The following is a 17,451-nucleotide window of genomic DNA, read 5'->3' on the forward strand; positions in this document are numbered from 1 at the left end:
CAATCTCCAATTTTAGATGGCTGAACTTACCTTTAGGTTACCTACATCATCTTGCTGACTATTGATACTTCTGTCAATGAACTTTTGAACTCCCTGTTAATCAAAGTTTATCTTTACTCAAATCACCCTTCGTACTCCCACCAATGACCACCCAAGAAGTTACCATGTGCCTGTTTTTATATGAACTGCTTCTTGATGGTTGTCTGCCAGGAGGCATGTTTGCAGAACAGAGACGAGGTAACGCGGCCTAGTAGCTTAATTTAATCACTTTCCAGGTATAAAACCCAACTCGATCACTGATAAGATCGGCCAAATCTTGATATTTTAGCCGGCTATCTGAGTCCAGTGACCTCCTAGCTAACGCAAACATTAAACATCTGAGACGATACAGATAAAATTAGGGATGACTCAGGAGACCTTCAAGTTCAGTGATCTCACAGCCGTGTGGTTCTTAATTAATATGATTGCTTCATGTGTGTAGGTCAAGTGACTCTGCTTTCTGTTTGGATTTAATAACACAGTCATACGGTTACAGTGGAACCCACATGGATTATAACGAGTATATTTGCTTTAAAGTATAGTTTCCTTGGAATGACATTTGCCTTATTTAAAGGGTTGGGACTTTTCATGTAGCCTTAGAATCTTTCGATGCTTCCTGTGGTTTGCATTTAAATATTGCTCCTGAAGTGACTGCTCATGGGGTGACGAAAGAGGCACCAGCTTGTGTCCATAAGAAAAGCTCTCCAAGAAAATTGTTGTGAAGCATTTGGAACAAATACAACTGCTTTCTGCTTGTAATATTGCTTTTGTAACAGTATGTATAGCTAATATAATTAATCTCCAAGTTGCTTCATTTCTATGCTTGTTCCTGAACAAAATTACTTAGAAACCCAATTGGGAAAATCTTATTACTATAGTGTATTTGTACATACGATCATGGATAACGATGTTTTCAATGTTTATTCCAGGCCAAGTATTATTTGCCTATCCAAACTTATATACTATAGTTTCTCATACTAGATGAATGAAGGGCAATTTAGCCTTCATACTCTTGAAGTATTGAGAGATTTGATCTGTCCTTGTTCAGATAAATGGAGGGGTAAATGAACCTCCTCTGCATTAATTCCTTTTCTGTCGTGTTTTATATTTGAGAAATCATGACTACGTCCTTGGAATCTCTCTCGAAGTCGGCAAATTCTACAGAAGCTACACTTGCATTCAAACAACAAACAAGGGCTTTTGTCCCTATGGAAGTGTCCATCAACTCTTATCATGATCATTTATGCCACTAAAACCTTATATATACATGGCATAATCTTCCTTAGTTTCCACCGATCTCACCATCTCTACTTTATTGCTACAGATTCTCAAAGGACCTTGTAGCTATGGTACCTCAAATCTTTTCAGCAGTGCTTGTGCTTCTCCTCTTTTGCTTATCTTTTATATGTTCAGTCTTATCATTGATATTTCACAATGATTCCCATGCAGGAGAAAGGTGAGGAGCTTGTTGAGGGAAAGGTAGATTGGAAAGGAAGAACAGCTATAAAGAATAAACATGGAGGACAACGGTTTTCTTCGCTAATTCTAGGTAAGAGTTAAGACATGATTGCACACTAATTATACCTTGAGATTTCTCGCCATGCCTAATTTTGGGGTTATTATTTGGTTTTGGATTTGGGTTGCAGCATCATTTGCTCTTGAAAACATGGCAACTGTGGCACTGGCAGTGAACCTTGTGACATACTTTAATGGGGTGATGCATTTTTCAATCGCTGATGCAGCTAACGAGCTAACCAACTACATGGGAACTGCTTACATTCTCTCCATTGTGGTGGCCTTTCTGGCAGATGCTTATATTGGCAGATTCTATGCTGTTCTTGTTTCAGCATTCATTGAGCTTGTGGTATGCTTGAACATAACTATAGAGAGCAATGATTCAGAAGATGGGGCCCTAGCCTATCTATAAACTTGTGGCTGATTGTAAAGTTAATTTTCATTCTATGTGTTCATCCAGGGACTTGGATTGTTAGCTGTACAAGCTCACTACCCCAAACTTAAGCCACCTACTTGCGTCATCTTTGATCCAACTGCTGACTGCCAGCAAGTTCATGGAGGCAATGCTGCACTTCTCTTTGTTGCCCTCTATTTGGTTGCTGCTGGCACTGCAGGAATCAAAGCTGCATTGCCAACACATGGTGCTGATCAATTTGATGAGAAAGACCCACAAGAGGCAATGCAAATGTCCAGTTTCTTCAATGGGCTTTTACTAGCTTTGTGCGTTGGGGGTGCAGTTAGTTTGACACTTGTTGTGTGGATTCAAGACAATAAAGGATGGGACAAGGGCTTTGGGGTCCCCACATTAGCGATATTCTTGGCCATGATAGTCTTTGCTGTTGGATTGCCTCGGTACAGGATACATGTCATTCAGGGAACTAGTGCCATCACAGAAATTATACAGGTATCCATGATCACCATATTCTATTAAGAATACATGTATGGGAATCAAGGAACTGAATGTTTTTGGTATGTTCTGCCAATATTTCTTGTGCTGCTGCTATTCTAAAGCCCTTGTGGAACTCACTGCTATGCTATTAGCAACAAAAGTAGTTCCAACAAGGTAAAATTATCTGGGGGCCACTCAATTTGGTTCCAATTTAGCATCAATATGGAAGAATTTAACTTCACTTTCTAAAATGACATGGAAGTTGAGGGGCAGAAGAACCTCCTTGGACTGGTAGTCCATTATCTTCTATGCATATGGACTCTGTATTCATGGTAGTGCAGTGCATATGGATCAGGACTTGTTTAAGGGTTTTATGTATCGTCTGCAGGTACTTGTTGCATCATTCCGCAACCGAAAACTTCCCCTTCCTGATGACCCTGCAGAGCTCTATGAGATTGACAAGGACAAGGAAGCTGCTACAGAAGCAGAATTTCTACCTCACAGAGACATTTACAGGTTGATTTTTCTTCTCTCCTTCAGATTTTTTTTTAAACACAATATGATCTGCCAAGGCTTCTTTTTATCAACAGCAAGCTGAAACCTCATTGACAAATTTCCTGGTAAAACTGTTTCCAGGTTCCTAGACAAAGCAGCCATCCAAACAACCCTCCTAGGAAATTCTGACAAACCAGAAACTCCAAATCCATGGAAACTTTGCAGGGTCACCCAAGTGGAAAATGCAAAGATCATAGCAGGCATGGTCCCAATCTTCTGCTGCACCATCATCATGACCCTTTGCCTCGCTCAGCTCCAAACCTTTTCCATCGAACAAGGGCTCACCATGGACACAAGGGTCGCCAATTCATTCAATATACCACCTGCGTCACTCCCCATCCTCCCAGTCATCTTCATGATCATCCTAATCCCCGTGTATGATCGTATCTTCGTGCCCTACGCCCGTGGCATTACTGGCCTCCGCACGGGCATCACCCACCTGCAGCGCATTGGCGTTGGCCTAGTTCTCTCCGCAATTTCCATGGCAACCTCTGCTGTAATGGAAGCCCTAAGGAAAAGAGTGGCACGAGACAACAACATGCTTGACGCCATCCCAGTACTTCAGCCACTTCCCATTAGCGTTTTCTGGCTATCTTTCCAGTACTTCATTTTTGGCATTGCAGACTTGTTTACCTACGTGGGACTCCTGGAGTTTTTCTACTCTGAGGCACCAAAAGCCATTAAATCCATCTCTACTTGCTTCCTGTGGAGCTCCATGGCACTTGGGTATTATTTCAGTACCGTAGTTGTTAATATAGTAAACAGAGCAACTAAAGGAATAACAAGAAGCGGAGGATGGTTAGCTGGAAACAACATCAACAGGAACCATCTCAATCTCTTTTACTGGTTGCTTTCCATACTGAGTGTGATCAACTTTTTCGTCTACTTATTTGTTGCAAAGAGGTACAAGTACAGGCCTCAGGCCCTAGTGGCTCCGATTGCGAATGAGGAGAATAAGAACAACAAGGCATCGGTATAAGAAAATGAAGATTCGGTTGTCTTCCTTAAGTATTTTCTTTTTCTATTCAAAATTTGAAGATGTTGCCAAGGAAATGGGAAAATTTACCGCATTGCATCATGGCCGAATGGCATGTTGGGTTTCTCTCCTTTATATTTGTTGTTGGGTAAGGCTAACCACTTGAGGACAAGGACTTCTGTTTTTACTTTCATCATTCTTATAGTCGTGTTTGCTTTCATATGGGAGAACCAATTTAGGCTTGGTTCTCATAAAATTTGAGGGAAAATGCAAGGAAAAAAAAATACAAAGGAAAAATAGAAGAAAAGAAAAAATGAAGAAAAATAAAAAATGGATTAAAAGTTGATAAGTTATTTTTATTTTTTACTTCAAACTCATTTTATTTATTTTAACTCATCAATATAAAGATTAAATAATTTTAAAATACATAAGTTTTTAATTAGTTTTAATTATATTTGATTTTCTTTTATATTTTTTATAAGACAACCAAATATGAAAAAATTATTTTCCTTTACATTTTTTTTCTTTCCTTAGTATTTTCAGGGAATCAAACATAACCTTATCTTATGAAAATCAGTGGGCTGCTGATCTTGGAGCTAGGCTCAATCTGGGTTCATGGTTTTGTTGTTCAATAACAAAATTTGCTATATTGAGCATTGATGAAGTGGAAAAAGAAATAGAAAATAAAAATCATAGAGTCTGTTGAGTTTTTAAAAACAATTTTTTGTTTTTTAAAAAAAAAGGTTTTTTAATACTATTTCGTTATTTTTCTCTATTTCTAGTTTTTAAAAACAAAATAAAATATAAAACACTTTTTAAAAAACAAGTAAATGATGTTTTCACCGTTTTTTAAAAACAATAAAAAGATACATACACTCTATTATTTATCTTATATATAGAATTATTATTTTTCAATTTTTTTTACTAAACAAATTAACTCTAAATTAAATAAGATTTAATGTGTTAGATTTGTTAATAAGTCTATTAATTTTAAAAAATAATTAAAAACTTAAATGATAAACTTATTAATACCATAAATTTATTAATATAATAAAATATCATTTTTCTAACATATAATAAAATAGTATATTTTCTACTAAAAATATAATTTATGATTTTATTATAATATTACTATCTATGTTTTACTAAAAACTATACATTTTTTTAATTTAATTATAATTACAAAATTATTTTTATTTTCAATAAGACTTTAATTAAATTTAATTAAATAATATTATATAAATTGAATTTAAAATGTTTTTAAAAAAATCAAAACAATTTAAAAAAAAAATTATTTGAACAAGTCTTTTTGTTTTTTATTTTTAGAATCCTTTTATAAAAATAACTTACCAAATATCCTTAATTTTATAAAACATAAAAAAAAAAAAAAAATTATTCTTTTAACTTTAAAAAAAAAAAAAAGTTTCTAAAAAAAATTTATCAAACAAAAAATAAAAAAATTTATTAAAGTACTTATTTTACTTGTATTAAAAATGAATATTAAAATTATTTTTATCTTATATAAATTTTTATTTCACTACATTAAAAAAATTGTTTGATAATTTAAAAAAAAATATATATATATATATTTATCTTTAACTCATACATAATTGTAAATTTAATTTCTATTTTTTAATAAGACTTAATTTTAATTTGATTTCATATTATTACAAATTAATTTTATAAAATAAAAGTAATGCATTATCTTTAAAAACAATACAAATTCTTTTACTTAAACAAGCTTCTTGTTTTTTGTTTTCAAAAATCTATTTTTAAAAACATATTACCAAACACACTAATTCTTTAAAAATTCTAAAAAAATGTTTTTGGTTCTCTATTTTAAAAACAAATTTTAAAAAAATACCACAGGCCCTAAATTTGTAAAATATGAAACTTAATATCTTTACCTAAAAATACTCTTCCCAAATAAGAATAAGTGGATGATAGCATCAATCACAAAGAGAATCCTTATATCTTGTTCTATTATTCAGAATTACCCTCAACCCTCTAACAGGACTCCTATTTTTGTCATTTTCTTTTCTTGTTTGGATTCACTAAGTCGTGGGCACCGAGTGAAGGAAGAGATATGGGACACCCCGTGAGGCCATGTGTGTTCAACTTTGAGCATTTTCGCCACCCTTCAGCCACGTCGATAACATGCATGCACACGCGGCATCCTTCTATGTCACCTCCTAACCCACCCGCCACGTCGTCTATTTCAAGACCCCACGCTCACACCCCTCATCTAACCCCATTCTCAACTTCAGATCCGGGAGACTACCCAGAACGCCGTCGTTTCCATGGCTTCCAGCGACAAAACACCCCAGGGCGTGCCGACCAGCGAATCACATACGCCCGGAACGCCGATGAAGGCTGGGCAGTACGTGCTGGACAAAGGAGCCCAGATGTTGCAGAGTCTGAAGCCGGTGAAGCAAATGAAGCAGCACGTTTGCACCTTCGCTCTCTATAGCCACGACATGACTCGCCAGATCGAGACTCACCACTACATCACTCGTCTCAACCAGGACTTCCTCCAGTGCGCCGTTTATGATTCCGACAACTCCGACGCTCATCTTATCGGTAAAACACCTCTCTCTTTCTGTAACTGGTTGTTCCGGTGATTTAAGGTATAGTTAAAACCTCCAACGTGGTCTTGGCAATTGGGTGTGCAGGGATTGAGTATATTGTGTCTGATCGTATTTTCGAAGCTCTGCCGCCTGAGGAACAGAAGCTGTGGCACTCCCACGCTTATGAGGTCAAGCTCAACGCCTCAAACCTTCTCTCTCGCTCTCCCTCTCTTTCTTTTAAGTATTATATAATTATTGAGTATTATAATAGTAATATATATTAAGAGTAATGGGTGGTGCAGATCAAATCAGGGATGTGGGTGAATCCCGGGGTTCCAGAGATGATCCAGAAACCGGAACTCGAAAATATTGCCAAATCCTATGGCAAGTTTTGGTGCACATGGCAAGTCGACAGAGGTAGTACCCTTCTCTTAATTTTTTCTTCTTTCTGCTTCACATAAAACCAAAAGCTATCGTGAATATTGATGGGTTTTCGTTTTTTGATGTGGGATGAGTCAAGGTGACAGGCTTCCACTGGGAGCACCGGCACTGATGATGTCGCCACAGGCAGTGAACTTGGGGATTGTGAGGCCGGACTTGGTACAGAAAAGGGATGACAAGTACAAGATATCCACCGATTCTCTGAAGCCATTAAGGCTGGAGATTCCGGAGCCGGAGTGGATCAATCCTAATGCCGACTACTGGAAGCAGTCTTTTGGCAAGGGTTTTGCTCTTGACATCGAGCCCACTGAGATGAAGTTAAGGGCACCGTTTCCATGAACATATATAAGTAAATGTCTGTTTGTATGTACGTAGGGTATGATATAAACATTTGCAGTACATGCATGTGTTCTGTTTGGAGTGTGATTATATGGGTGTATAATGTAATGTTTTGTACGTACGTATATCCTGAAGGTTATATACTATGATACTATAGCGGTCTATGTCGTAGAATTATCATGACACTCGATCTCCTGTCTTTCACAACTGACCACATCACAGCGACAGCATTTAAGTGATTTGGGCGTTCGTCTCTTTTGAATGGAAGAGTAGTTCTCAAGTTCAAAGGGCGTAGATTGAACTCGAGTACTTTCTTCCAAAAAGACGTTTGTCATTACAAGTTTGGGAAGAGTAACTTATATTTTTCTACAATATCAATATGAAAAATTCAGAAATTGCTTGGTTTAGACAACTAAATACAATTGATCCCATTGGCATCCTAATTTTGAGTTAGGTGGGTACAACAATATGCAAAAAATTAAATTCTCCTAACAAAGTCAATTTTCTTACTCAAAAGTCAATCACAAAAAATTAAGATCACTTGCCCAGTGAAAATTTCCTTTTTAACAAGTAAATTGAAATTATTAGTTGGTGGTCGGACCAGCCCTGTGGATAAATGTACACCCTTTAACCCTAAGACGTATACAAAATCAAGGCCATAAGAGGTGGTACCTTGGCTCCATAACTAGGCTATGACCAAGGCAAAGTGGGATGGCCTAATGGGGCAGAACCTTGGTTTCATGAATGGTCTATGACTAAGACAAGGTGGGATGGATGCTAGTGAGGGGCTACATGCGTTATGGCCTACCTCGATCAAAATTCAAGGGTTGATTTTTGGCATGGTGGAATTTTTCGGATATTTGTGAACTAATTAAAAAATATCATACCTCCCCCAGTATGGATGATGTCTCATTCAAGTGCCAAAATGACCTAAAATACTCTTTAGGTGGTGGGGTGGGTGACTCAAGGGAGGTCAAGGTCGCATGTGCGTGGTCAAACCTTGGGGTTTTTGTGTAGAGCTTTAGACACAAGCAAGGCACATGAGGCAAGCCTTGTTAACACCCACACATGGACTCCACCAACATATGATGGTGTTAGGAGTGCCAACTTGTGGCTGCAACAACATGAAATGTGACATATCCCCCTTTTGACGATGGCACAAAGGTGCAATTCCTTGTGCAATGAGGCGACTTAGCATAAAGGCGTAATGCTTTGTGCGTAGAGATGAGGGAAGCTAACTCAAGCGTGATGCCTAATGCTACTTAGCACACGGGTGCAATGCCTTGTGCATGGAGATGAGGGGTCATGGGTACAATGCCATGACTCGTTGTACCAAGAAAAGGGCTTAAGGAAGACATGGAGTTGTAACAACAATGAAATAGAGCAAACATGAGTGGGGTTGCCTCGATAGGCACATGATCCAGATGTGGGAACACATATGAGTATGGTTGACACGCTTAAGGAGCAACAAAGGGCAACAAGCCAAGGGAAGGATTGGCATCGAGGCACATCACAAGTTATGCAAGCCAAGAGAGAACTTGGTATGCACACAGGCTGAATAAAGAGCATGCAGTAAGTTGCCTAGAGATACTATAGCAAGATGATGAGGCAAGTTGCGAGGGATATAGGCCAAGAAAGGCCTTAACAAACACACATGAGCTGCATAGAGATGTACGTAGCGAGTTGCCTAGAGATGTTACAACAAGTCGATCAAATGTACAACTGATTCAAGCACATGAGTGGATTGACTTAAGACATAAGAATCGACAAACTTTAGGCAAAACATAAGAAAGACGTTTGAGCAAAACTAGGATTGCTTACTCCTAGTTAAATAGGAAGAGGTTGATGTCACACCTATAAAAACAAGGGTTGGAGTGCCTTCTGAGAAGATTAGAGGGAGATCATAGATTATATACAGAGTATATAGAGAGGAAGAGTCTTCTTAAAACATAACATGAAAGAGTATGAACTCACCAAAGAGATTGTGGGAGTCTTGTTGAGTTATGTCTTATATTATTATTTAGAGAGAAAAAATAAAATACAAGTTAGGGATTGAGCCCCGTAACCTTGTGTATCTTTATGGGTTTACTTAATTTCAAACTCATAGGGTTTTGGTAGGTTGTCTTAGAGGAATCTAAGCACCACATGGCCGGATGCCAAAAAATTGAGAAAATTCATGCCTGTGGCAACAACCATGGTGATGGTTACAACACTAGAGTTGTAATTGAAGTGATGAAGTAAGTAGTGTCCTGATAAAGTTTCTCTCTAAGGTGAGATGTCCGTAGGTATTCCCATGTTAGTGTGTTATGGCGAGACATGCCATTATGTACAAATCACTTTTCAATGGCAGGATGTGCACTCATGAATTACTTTATTATCCAAGTATACCAAAATAGCATTACCTGTTTTCCTTACAAGCTCATCCTTTTCTCTACTGGCATGGTTGTTGGTAAAATCTTTCCAACGAAGCAACCATCTTAAAGCACAATAAATTAAAATTATTTCTTTCATATTAAACCTTTTAATCTTAAAGTATCGTTATTCCAAATCTAACAATCTAATGTTTGATACCAATTTGTTGTGAAAAACCATGATAAAAAAATAATAATATCGAGAAGAAAATTAGAGAATGAAAAAAAATATACAAAAAGCACCAATTTACGTGGAATATCCTAAAAATTACATTGATGAACAAAAACGAAAAAAAAAAAAAAAAAAACTTTCAATAGTATACAAGGAGATTGCAATCTTATACCTCTCAAATCTCATAACCTTAATTATACCATAAAAGCTCCACTCAATCAAAATCTCTTTTTTTCTCAAAGATACCTATTTCTAAAAAAGATCTCATATAGGATGTTTCATTTGTAGAGTTGAATCTATTATGTTAAGAAAAAAAAATTCCTTTGTGTTGAAAAAATGAATCATATGTGTTTTGAGGGTATTTGGAATAAAAAAAAATCTATTTAATGCTTATCAATTTATTACATAAATTTGAAATTTGTTATTTTTAATATGATTTTATTTCAAAAAAAGAAAAAGAAAAAGGAAATTTATACCTTGGTAAACTATGTACTTGGCCTAGGAGCATTTTAATTAGAGAATCTTATCTAGGATAAGATGTCATATGAATTTTGAAATTTTGATTCTTTTTAAATATAGAATTTCTTTAAAATTTGAAACACATGCTCATAAAATGATTTGGTACTATTTTATTTGTGAAAAGGGAAAGTTTAGAAATTAATTACTTTTAAATTTATAAATATCATTTCAAGGATTATTATGTAAATTTAAAATAATAATTTTATAAATATTACTTGGGATTTATTTTCAAACATATGATAAATAAAATAAGAAAAAGTGGCAATAAAAAATAAATCTTGAAAATTTTGAAGGAAAATAAAAAGTTGGAGTATAGAATGAAAAAGAAAATAAAGAAAAATAAAAACAAATTTATTTTATATAGATTTTTAAACTCATTAACTAGTTTTTTTTAGTTAAATGTATGAATTTTTAAGTAATTATAATTATATTTGAGTTTCCTTCATATTTTTTTAGGATAAATCAATAATGAGAAACTCATTTTTTTAAACATTTTTTTAGTATTTTCTTGGAATCAAGTATAATGTTAACATAGCATTTTCAAATTCATTTCTCTTTTTTTTTTTTCTTTTCTATTTAAAGATTAAACAATTTAAACATTTTTAACTGTTCAATTCATTTTAATTATATATATATATATATATATATATATATATATATATATATATATATATATATATATATTTGTAAAGTTTTATGATAAATCAAAAGAGAAAATCATTTTTTTCCTATTCTTCAATAAAATTAGGTTTTGACTTACTAATTTGAAAAAATATATAAAAAAAAACTCAAATTTAAAATACATGCACTTTTTTTTTGTAAGTAAGATGTTTATTTTTTTTAAACGACCATTTTACTTGCCATGTTAATAATACCAATTCACAAGTAAATTTTTTTACATAGATGCTTAATTATAAAGAACCAACCTCGCTTTTAGGGTTTTTTTTTTTTTTTTAACAAAATAAGAAATTTTAAAAAACTAAAAATACAATTAAAACTAAATACTTAAAAATTAAATACAATAACAAAAAACTTTTTTAAAAAATAAATAAAATATTGACTCTCATTGTATTTTCTTTTCTTTTTTTATAAGTGTTCATATTTTCTACTAGAGTATTTTAAGAGCAAAGTAAAAGTCAATATTTTATTTTTATATTTATAACTTTTAAATTTTTTAGTTCTAATTTTAAATTTTCTTATTCTATTGTTGATGTCTAACAAAATTTTATTCAATTTTATTAAAAAAAATAAAGAAAATGAGAGGATTTATACAATATAAAATATAAAATCATTATTAATTAAAAGATTAAAAATGATTTTATTTATCACTTGAAAATCCAATAAAATCATCATTCTAAGAAATATTTTATATTTTTTAAAATAAATAAAGATAAATTTGATTTATAAAATTTGAGGATTTTTTTATATATTTTCAAATTAATGAGCAAAAATATTTTATTTTTTTATGTTAATTCTTCACCAAAACCAAATAAAAAGTAGGGCAAACGAAATCATAAAATTAAAAATAATGATAATAAGAAAGCACAAGTGGAATGGTTAAATTAATGGCCACTTGTTTTAATCATTTACAGATTGAGATGATTAGATCAGCACTCCAATCCAATAGGATTCTAGGGTTTGTAGGATTTGTAGGGCTTTCTCTCTTCGTCTGGTCAATTTCCGTCGATCCTCCGGATATGACAGAAGAAACGGAGTCGAGAAAAGAGGTATACTCGGTGTGGGGGATTCCGCCGGAGGAGGTGGGGGCGAGGGTGAAGAAGGTGATGGAGGGCCTGAGATCGGAGTTCGGGGGCCCAGCCTTCGAGCCCCACGTGACGGTGGTCGGCGCCATCAGTCTGACGGAGGCCGATGCGCTTCACAAGTTCAGGTCGGCGTGTGATGGCCTCAAAGCTTACGATGCCAGCGTGGATAGCGTCGCTACAGGAACCTTCTTCTACCAATGCGTATACCTGCTTTTGCATCCTATGCCTGAGGTAATTAGTCTGGCTTCTTAAATTTCCAATGCTTAATTATGGATCCCTTCATTATCTTGGCGTTGTTTTTAAGCTTTTCAATCCTATGGCCAAACTTAGGAGTTCACCATTTCATAGCACAGTTCTAGCTACCTGCGATGTGGGGATGATGATCCAAATGTGTTAATAGAATTGTTTTTCATCAAATGTACTACGATTTGCTGATATGGGGTTTCTGATTCCAGGTGGTGGAAGCTAGTGCACACTGCACTGGTCATTTTGGTTTCCGGAGCTCAACTCGTAAGTTCTATATACTCTTGCATTTATTTAAAGCTTGGTTATTTATTTACTTCTGGTTCTCCATGACTTGGCCATTGGAATAACTTTTACAGCCTTCTGAAAGTGAATATGCTATTTCAAATTTATTTTATTTATTTTAATTTATTAACTAATTTTAATTATAATTAATTTTCTTTCGTATTTTTCTTAACATTTAGTTTATGACAGATAATTAGTTATCTGTCAATAACAGTTAGTTTATGAGCTTTGGCAATATCCTGCAAAACTCCCCTTGGACAAGAAAATTTAATGCTTACATTTTACATTTGGGATTCAAGAATTATTCTCCTACATCAATTTGGTGCTTGAGGAAAAGTATTTTAACAACAGGGTGGCTATCGGTAACAACAATTCAGTAGATATTTTGGCTATCGGTGAAGTTAGTGGGTGGGTGATGGGTGATATTATCTGTTCTTTGTTTGGCAAAATGATTGTTCGTAAATGAGGCAAAGGTTTTTGGTGATTTGTTTGTGATTAGTGAGTAATTTTGGAACCATTTTAATGTGACAAAATGCAGAGTGTTTGTATGTTTTTGGACTCTACAGCCACGTGAGTCTTGGAGTTTGGTTAGCAATGATTCTAAAAAGCATTTCTAATATTTCTAACACTTGAAAACAATTGTTTTAATAAAAATTTAAAGTTTTAAAAAGACTAGAAGTACTTTCCAAAATCATTACCCAACAGACTCCTCTTATGGCAAATTGTTTTGGAATGTGAAGGGAAAAACAAAGTTCCCAAATAATAAAACAAAAAAACAAAAAACAAAATTACATATTAGTATATCACCATTTTGAATCCATGTGCTCTTTGCCCTGATATGTTGGTTGATATTTATTTTGAGGGAAATAGTTGGTGTTAAAGGAGTGTGAATACTAATTCAAATTTTTTTGTTAAACTTGGTATGCATCAATGTTTTCAGAACCGGATTGAACATTGAATCGGAAAAGTTATCGATTCACGGTTCACCGGTCAGATTAGTGGTCGAACCAATGACGTCATAAATATATAATTTATATTTTATTAAAATTTAAAATAATTTTAAATACATATAATTAAAAATTAATAATATCTGTAATATTATTTATTCATTTTTATATAAATGTATTAACATTTTTAATTTATTATACAAAATATATACAATATTTAAATATGAAAAGAAAATGGTAAAAATTGTATTTAAATATTAAACATATTGAAAATGAAAAAAAAAATGTATTATGTAATTATATATATATATATATTTATATTATTTTTTAAAATAACCCATATAGTTGTTCCTTGTTAAATTTCAGCGTAATTGTAGCAGAGTGGATGATATTGTATTGGGAAACCTTGAGGTCTATGGTTCAAGCTCTCCTGCTTGCAACAAAAAAAGTTGACTTTTTCCTTAAATTTCTTGATCCCACATTGGAAGTGAGAGGAAGCATAAATAGATTTATAAACCTCTTCCCATCCCTTACAAAATAATTGGTGGTTGGGGTTGCCTAATTTAATAGGCCATTTTGCCAAGAAGACTCATCATAGGAGTGGACACTGGGCCAAGGGAAATGTGGGCTTGCCAAAAAGAAAAAGAGGTGGTGGAGTTGACCCGCTCGGTTCTTCAAGAACCGTCCGGGTCACCGGTCTAACCACCGGTTTAATCGGTTTGAGACCGGTCCAAAAAGGGGAACCGGACCGGAAAGGTCGGACCAGTTTTTAAAGCAATGGTATGCATGCACTTTGAGTTGAGTTATTTGTACCAAAGGACCCACTGTTCAGAATCAAAGAGTGGATCTTTTGCACTGTAACTTGATTGGCACATGTAAAACCACATACCCTTGCTGTAATGTTCTTTGACTTGTTCAGATAATCCATGATTCTCACCCGGACTTGCCTTAGCATTTTGAGGACTATGGCTTTTAGTGGTACTTATTTGCTTTGGAGAACAGATCATGAATGAGAATCCAGGATAAAAGTGAGGGATAAACAAAGTTGCTTCCTGCCTAATTACTCTTATTTTCAGTTGCAGTTTCTTGTTTTCGTTCCTCTGGCTTTTGATTTCCCTTTTTCCTACTTCTGTATGAAAATAATTGACAGTCTTTTTGAGTTTCTTTTTGTCTATAGAGAATTTAGGACTCCTCGTATGGTTTTCCATTATAACTTCCACCGATGCTAATGCTAATGAATAAACTCTGTATTATCATGCAGCTTATATGCCACATTTGAGCCTGCTTTATGGGGATCTGTCAGAGGAGGATAAGAAGAAAGCTCAGGAGAAGGCTAAAGTTCTTGATGAGAGCATCGGCAGCCTGAACTTTACAATAAGTTGCCTTGCATTGTACAAAACCGACACTGAAGATAAAACTCTGACATCCTGGGAGAAAGTTTCTGAATGCAACCTCATTCCCAAGTAGATCTACCATGTTTCTTGTATGTGATAAGTAATAAGCTTTCTTTGTGCTCTTTTGCCCTGCCACAGGCAACTCAGTAAGTCCTCTGTCGTTGATACTGTAACCAGTGGGGGCTGTTGTGATAGATAGTTGTCCCCATTCTTCTATGTTAACATAAAGCTTCCATTTGGAATTTGCATGGCAGTCAGCCAAGAAATGCAAAACCAATGAACTTGTACAGCACTAGAATTGGACAAGCTAACATATAAAGGTATCATATGACAGTCTTGAGTGATTTGTAATACTTTATGAAGTATGCTGGAACTATTGGGCTGGTTTCACCTGTCTGTCTGTAGAGATCTAAAACAAATATCACACAGATAGCGAATTGAAAATGCAACCACAGATTATACTAGCCTTCTAGCTAACTGCATTTCCACCATTTGAGAATGCATAACCAGTTAAAAGAATATTCTTGTATCTCAGTCCTCTGCCAAACTAAAATTGACATAACCCACAACCCCATTAGTTTCTTCCTTTGCCTTTGCAATACATCAAACCAACTTCAGTTGTGCTGTTTAAACTTTAAATAACAAAGTAACCATTTACTTGCTTTCCAAGTGATTCCATTTGCCAAATCTTGTCTTGTGCAAACCATGACATATATCATACTTCCCACTACACTTGCGCATGACACTTTTTCCATATATTTCTCTTATTCCTCTGTAAGTGGAGATTGTGCTGTCGGGTGCTTAAAATGTGATTCCAAATGTCTTATATCTGATTTGACATCAGTCATCTTAAATCTCCCTACCACTTAAGTGATAATGTTTGATACGATTCCTCAACACAACTTTAATCAATCAGATACGTTTTCCATTGTTTTAGATCGAGTATAATTGGACTGTCAATTTAACAATTAGGTTGTTTTTTTTTATTTTTTATCAAACTTTAGAATACAAATTTGACTCGAATTACCCTATTTAATAATCATACTTATTATTGAGATTATATTCATAACCCATTTAATTAATTTAAATTTTGAATTTACATAAATAAGTGAATTAAATTATAGATGTATTAGATTGAGAAATTAATCATATTGATTGAATTAAAACTTAACTCAACTAGATTATTAAATCCATTTTGATCATTTAGAATTTTGTATGTATCTATATCACTAAGCTCTAATACCGGTTTGTAGAGATCCACATCAAGTACAATGATAACCAATTGAAAATTCAAACAAAATTAACAAGAACTTAAAGCAAAAAATACAAGCAATTAAGGACATCGAAGAATTATCTAGTTTAAATCGAAGATTAGGATTTTGAATAATTTATTATATATGATCCAAAAAAACCTACATCACTCTAGACTCTTCTTTGTCCTTTTTGTATTATGATAGGATAAATTCAAAACCTAATTGATAACATTTATGGAGAGATAAATTCAAAAGTCTAATTATAGCATAGAAAAAATATATTTCTATACCTATAAAAAATGCATTGTCAATGTAGTATTACATATATATTTTTTGGTCTTTTTATTTATACCTTAATCTTATTTGTTTATATACTCATATCTCGATCTCATTTATTTGTAATTTCATTTAATGGTTTTGATTTCATTATACATATTTAATATTCTGAATATATTATTTACATACCTTAGCATTTTTCTAATTGAAACCTCAAAAGGCCCTTCATATAGGTGAAGGATGATCTCCTACCCAAAATGGACTAAGACTAGATTGCGTTTATACATTAAGTTGAAAGATGATCATCCCCATGTGAATCCAAAATACCCATCAATTTATAATCATTTAAATGAATAAAAAAATGGAGAAAAAGTTAAAACACTCTTCTTCACGCACCCACTGGGCCACGCCCCATCCACCATTATATCCACCCACCCAGCCTATCCTCCTCAAGAGGAAATCTTTGAAAACCCAACACACATGATGGGAAATATGACTAAGTTCCATATGATAATATGTCTTATAACTTAAGACTTACGAGCTTATCCTCCAGCACAAGAATTGGGTGGCATAACCAACTTTTAATTCTCAAAAGCCTTCCAAGTCAGCATCTATTTTTTCTTGGAATGATCATCTCATGGGCTGAATCCATTTACCCAGTCCAATCAGGCGGACTTTTCCTTAACATATGTCTATTGTTAAAATCAAGTTGAAGTACAAAAGTCTGACAGCTTTAGCCACCGACTGATTCATTTGTTGGATATTCGGATCCCATTTCACAATCTGGAAATTTTCAAAGCCTTTAAAGTCTAGGCAAGTTGCCATATTCGGCCAACCCATCTTCTTAATGAAATTTCATATGCCATG

General features: G+C 34.2%; 3 protein-coding genes across 3 annotated transcripts; all 3 read left to right on the forward strand.

Annotated features, from left to right (window-relative positions):
• Positions 1–23: 23 nt before the first annotated feature.
• On the forward strand, positions 24–4,076 carry LOC100852589 (protein NRT1/ PTR FAMILY 4.5-like). The gene is made up of 5 exons (XM_019222728.2): positions 24–1,588; positions 1,686–1,903; positions 2,015–2,458; positions 2,832–2,959; positions 3,080–4,076. Exons 1-5 carry the CDS (start codon positions 1,474–1,476, stop codon positions 3,975–3,977), a joined length of 1,803 nt encoding a protein of 600 aa, XP_019078273.1. The 5' UTR covers positions 24–1,473; the 3' UTR covers positions 3,978–4,076.
• A 2,106-nt stretch (positions 4,077–6,182) lies between these two features.
• On the forward strand, positions 6,183–7,504 carry LOC100246418 (oil body-associated protein 2B). Its single transcript, XM_019222504.2, has 4 exons — positions 6,183–6,554; positions 6,647–6,729; positions 6,844–6,958; positions 7,062–7,504. The coding sequence occupies exons 1-4, from the start codon at positions 6,275–6,277 to the stop codon at positions 7,319–7,321; spliced, it is 738 nt and encodes a 245-aa protein (XP_019078049.1). The 5' UTR covers positions 6,183–6,274; the 3' UTR covers positions 7,322–7,504.
• Positions 7,505–11,888: 4,384 nt separating this feature from the next.
• Positions 11,889–15,445, forward strand: LOC109123258 (cyclic phosphodiesterase). The gene is made up of 3 exons (XM_019222441.2): positions 11,889–12,417; positions 12,642–12,696; positions 14,923–15,445. The coding sequence occupies exons 1-3, from the start codon at positions 11,977–11,979 to the stop codon at positions 15,126–15,128; spliced, it is 702 nt and encodes a 233-aa protein (XP_019077986.1). The 5' UTR covers positions 11,889–11,976; the 3' UTR covers positions 15,129–15,445.
• Positions 15,446–17,451: the final 2,006 nt, after the last annotated feature.

This window comes from Vitis vinifera, chromosome 10, assembly GCF_030704535.1.
Source record: "Vitis vinifera cultivar Pinot Noir 40024 chromosome 10, ASM3070453v1".
Classification (NCBI taxonomy): Eukaryota; Viridiplantae; Streptophyta; class Magnoliopsida; order Vitales; family Vitaceae; genus Vitis; species Vitis vinifera.

Excerpts from the sequence above, each read along its gene's own strand:
- LOC109123258 (XM_019222441.2), top strand. The coding sequence starts at position 11,977 with ATGGTTAAATTAATGGCCACTTGTTTTAATCATTTACAGATTGAGATG. Across the intron at positions 12,418-12,641 it reads TTTTGCATCCTATGCCTGAG|GTGGTGGAAGCTAGTGCACA; the intron begins GTAATTAGTCTG and ends TTCTGATTCCAG. Across the intron at positions 12,697-14,922 it reads TGGTTTCCGGAGCTCAACTC|CTTATATGCCACATTTGAGC; the intron begins GTAAGTTCTATA and ends ATTATCATGCAG.
- LOC100852589 (XM_019222728.2), top strand. The coding sequence starts at position 1,474 with ATGATTCCCATGCAGGAGAAAGGTGAGGAGCTTGTTGAGGGAAAGGTA. Across the intron at positions 1,904-2,014 it reads CAGCATTCATTGAGCTTGTG|GGACTTGGATTGTTAGCTGT; the intron begins GTATGCTTGAAC and ends GTGTTCATCCAG. Across the intron at positions 2,960-3,079 it reads CCTCACAGAGACATTTACAG|GTTCCTAGACAAAGCAGCCA; the intron begins GTTGATTTTTCT and ends AACTGTTTCCAG.
- LOC100246418 (XM_019222504.2), top strand. The coding sequence starts at position 6,275 with ATGGCTTCCAGCGACAAAACACCCCAGGGCGTGCCGACCAGCGAATCA. Across the intron at positions 6,730-6,843 it reads GGCACTCCCACGCTTATGAG|ATCAAATCAGGGATGTGGGT; the intron begins GTCAAGCTCAAC and ends TGGGTGGTGCAG. Across the intron at positions 6,959-7,061 it reads CACATGGCAAGTCGACAGAG|GTGACAGGCTTCCACTGGGA; the intron begins GTAGTACCCTTC and ends GGATGAGTCAAG.